The following is a 4,065-nucleotide window of genomic DNA, read 5'->3' on the forward strand; positions in this document are numbered from 1 at the left end:
CCCCATTAAATAATCTAACTTCTATTTTTTTTGCAGTTCAAATAGCCTTCTTCCTAATCGTAATGTGCATCGCTTGTTTTTTAGGAAGTAAGTAGTAGAAAAAATTAACTTTTTAACCATGTATAGACATAAATCCAAAATATAACTTTATCCAGACTAATTTTCCTTTCAATGGTTTTCAGTTTGCGGTGCAGTAATCATAGTCAGTTTATTCGAGATGGTCAGTAATTTCCCTTCAGAATATTACTCTGCCATTTTGACAGCTCAAGCGCTGTGCGGTGTGATATCGGCTATAATTCAAATTATAACCATCAGTCTTAGCAGTGATTCCCCCATGCTAGGAGGATTCATATTTTTTGGAATCGGTAAGTTTCTTTTATTTCAATTTAACAGATTATAAAACTTTTTTTATATCATTACTTTATAACGCATTACTAATCCAAGAAATATGCGGAATAAGCATTTTTTATCTTATTTTTATTGTAGAGATTACCTAAGACATATTTAAATCATTTTCGATTACTGCCGTTATCGCACAATTCCTATATATGTAATATTTCCCATTAAAACCCTCTATATGATTTACGTGAAGGCGGATTGATTTACTTTATATGCCTCTAATGGGATATTAAAGTGAATCTTCTACGTACTCCTCAGACCGCAATGAATTGAAGGCTAATATGTAAGAAAGAGATAGAATAAGGAATTAATGCGTGATTTAATTTCTTCCGCGTCGATCGCCGTCCTGGGCAGTGATGCAAAATCTTAAAAATGTTTCCCCCAATTTAGAGTAAAATAATGATATTGTTTATTATGCCAGTCTTATCATTTTGCGAATTTTTGCCTACCCTGCTTTGCGTGCACATCGTGTTCATCGTAAATGCGTAGTCTGGAATTTAACGTGTATGACAGCAATGTAAACAGCTTAATGAAAAATCAAATGTATTAAAAAGAGATAAAAGTTGGGTTCAAACATATTTCTTTTCTTTGCGGTATTGCCGGATTTTGCATAAAAATTTCAAACCGCACAAGTAGGCGTTTATGAAAAACGTTGCATCTAGGACTAGAACTTTATTTTTCACAATTAGTTACTCTACAGCTGTAATAGATTACATTTAGCTTAGATATATTATCTTCATTTCAATAGTATACATGGATTTTTTTAAAATAGTTTATTCTTTTTCTACTCATATTTTCTTACACTGCTAAAAACCGGCAATACTGTGTGCCGCTTTTTATTTTGTCTCTCTGTCTGTCAACGGGTCATTTATCTCAACCAGTCTCTATCGTATGCGTTAAAATACAGACCACGTAGACGAAGTGTCCAGGATGGTATGTATAACGGAATATACTTTTTTCTAGGTACTGCAATGGTCTGTGTGACATTATCAATCTACACATATTCCAAAAAAAATTCGCAATACTTCATCTACCATGTCGGTAACGATCCCATGGAACATACCGTGCAACCAAGTCGTAGATTCCTGGTAAGGATGTGGACCAAAGCCAAACATCCCTTGAAGAACACCAGAATCTACATGATCTCATTGGTTATAGTGTCCGGTACCACCGCAATAATGTACCCTGGTGTGATGTCACTAGTCGTTGCTGAACTTAGTGACGGAATTAGTGATAACAAATGGGCAGGTAAGTGCATTAAGTCTCCAGAAGCAACAATTTATCGTACGATTTGCTTGGGTCTACAAAACATTATAGATAAAACGTAGCGCGTGAATAGCAAATTTGAACAAATTTTAGAAGTGCACAAACTCGGAAGATTTAACAGTTTGAACTCATGGGCATAGGTTTCGGCGGTTTACATAGAAGTCGTACCGTGTGGACGGTACAACGATTTGTTTATGGTTTTTATTTTAATTTAAGTCAGTTAATAAGAATACAGTGACAGGGAAAAAGAAAAATCAGGCCTACAAGATTATTATTGAAAAGTTTAAACAAATAACAAGAACTAACCACAAGGAGTGTTTCCTCCATGATGATATGACAGAATCAAAAGACTGAAAGACTAGTCGTTGCAATGCGGACATAACTTCGTCTGTACGTTTTATCTGTAACGTTTTATCAACGCAAGCAAATCGTTCGATACATCGTTCCGTGTGGATCGCACTTAATCCTCAATATAAGATAATACTTATAATAAACTTTCTATTTACAGAGTTCTATTTTGTCCCAGTGGTAACATTTCTAGTCGCAAACCTTTGCGATTTAATTGGAAGACACTTGGCAACAAAAATAAAGCAGGTAAAAATTGATTCAAACAAAAAAAATTAATGGATGGTTCATTAATTCATGGTTCCGATCTTAAAACACTAACATTAGTCCTAATCCCAAGAATATGAATCAACATTAACGAAGGTTAGCGTTCATGCTTCTAACACATCGAACTTAATACTAGCTTTAGTCCTAACGGGTACTAAGAAATATGGCATATTTTATATTCTTAGTGCTAATAGTAATATAAAATTAACTTGCGCATGCTTAAAACTACGGGTTTTAAGAATTTTTGAAATAATATTTTACGTGTTGAATTTGACGGTTTATAAACGTTAATAATTATCTATTTTTTGGTCTAGAAATTATTAATGTTTATTAACAAATAAGCGAATGTAATAATTATGAAAATTAGGCTCTCTAGTATTTTAAATTCTAAAAATGTTTGTAAAGTTAGGTTAATTCAAGAAATTCTTTTTAAATCATCGCCTTCCACACAGTATCGTAACTAACACTTAAAAATTTTACAGCAGAGCGAAAAAAATGTCTTTTAGTGTGATCTTAAAATTAACTTTTGTTAGATATGCCATTTATTTTGTCTGCTACACCATAAGACGTTCTTTTGCTCTTCTGTACAATTTTAAAAATGTTAGATACGACACTGCGTATGGAAGGCGACGATATGAGCACAAGCGCATACTAAAATATTCTTATGTCAAGTAAAAGAAGTATGAACGGCATTTCCTTAAGATCTTAAGCCTCATTTAGAACCATGAAATTAGTGGAATAAATTAGTTGTTTCAATTATACCTACTTTATAGTTAAAAATTTACGATCATTCACAATATCTAAAAAATACAATCAAAAATTAATAAAATATCCTAGCAACAGCTGGCGGTAGTCTTAATAGTTAACTTATAAAACAATAAACTTTTCATTTCTAACCACAATTTCTCTTGGCGGATGACAATCAAAAGGCCAAAATGACATTGCTCGCAAATTTTGAAGTATAATTAGTAACAAAAGTTAATAGTTTATTAACTTTTTCCACTAACTGAAAATTACTACCACTAATTTTAGCCGTTCTGAATGCTTACATTGAAATTAGAGGTACAAACTTCTACGCTAATTGAAACCACTAATTTCGAGATTCTGAATGAAGCTGTAAGGTTAATTTCTTAGGGTTAATGCTAAGGGAAAGGTTAAGGCTAATACTCAAAATATGAACCAACCATAAATAAAAAAACAAAATAAATAAAAATAAATAAATAAAAATTTTGGTTATAAACTTTCAGCCTAACCACGAATGGGTGGTGTTAGCAATCGCGATCCTTAGAATAGGATTTATTCCGCTGTTGACTTATTGCAACGTCCAGCCAAGGTTTCACATACCAGTATTATTCTATGATGTGCCATACGTCATGTTTACGATTTTATTTATGTTTTCGAATGGATACCTTATTAATCTGTGTATTGTTACAGTCCCTACGAGGTAAGCGATACATTGGGATCCCGGAAACAGTAAGAGGTACAGGATGGCATAAATTGGGGCAAAGTTGCCTGTTAGTGATCGTGATGTTAGTGATAGTGATAATTAATTTAGCAATTGAACTTATCTTTGTCATTTCTGGGAATATGGCAGCAAAACTGAAATTTCCGATTTTCACTTTTATTTTTTACGAGTTTATTTTTCACCAGTTAGAAAAAATCTACAAATACATTCTCAAAGACACTTTCTTAGTTTCATAGTGATGTGCAAAATCACTTACGAGGTTTCGTTTTTCTGGAACCATCATCTTTATTTTTTTAAATACGTATATGGGTTTTCTATTTCAT

At 32.7% G+C, this 4,065-nt stretch overlaps 1 protein-coding gene across 1 annotated transcript; it reads left to right on the forward strand.

Moving 5' to 3' along the window:
- The first annotated feature begins 13 nt into the window (after window positions 1-13).
- On the forward strand, window positions 14-3,845 carry LOC115883474 (equilibrative nucleoside transporter 1-like). The gene is made up of 5 exons (XM_030901839.1): window positions 14-87; window positions 183-365; window positions 1,363-1,647; window positions 2,174-2,259; window positions 3,525-3,845. Exons 1-5 carry the CDS (start codon window positions 63-65, stop codon window positions 3,723-3,725), a joined length of 780 nt encoding a protein of 259 aa, XP_030757699.1. The 5' UTR covers window positions 14-62; the 3' UTR covers window positions 3,726-3,845.
- Window positions 3,846-4,065: the final 220 nt, after the last annotated feature.

This window comes from Sitophilus oryzae, unplaced genomic scaffold (genome assembly GCF_002938485.1).
Source record: "Sitophilus oryzae breed Bouriz unplaced genomic scaffold, Soryzae_2.0 scaffold_1909_pilon_pilon, whole genome shotgun sequence".
In the NCBI taxonomy this organism is placed as follows: domain Eukaryota; kingdom Metazoa; phylum Arthropoda; class Insecta; order Coleoptera; family Curculionidae; genus Sitophilus; species Sitophilus oryzae.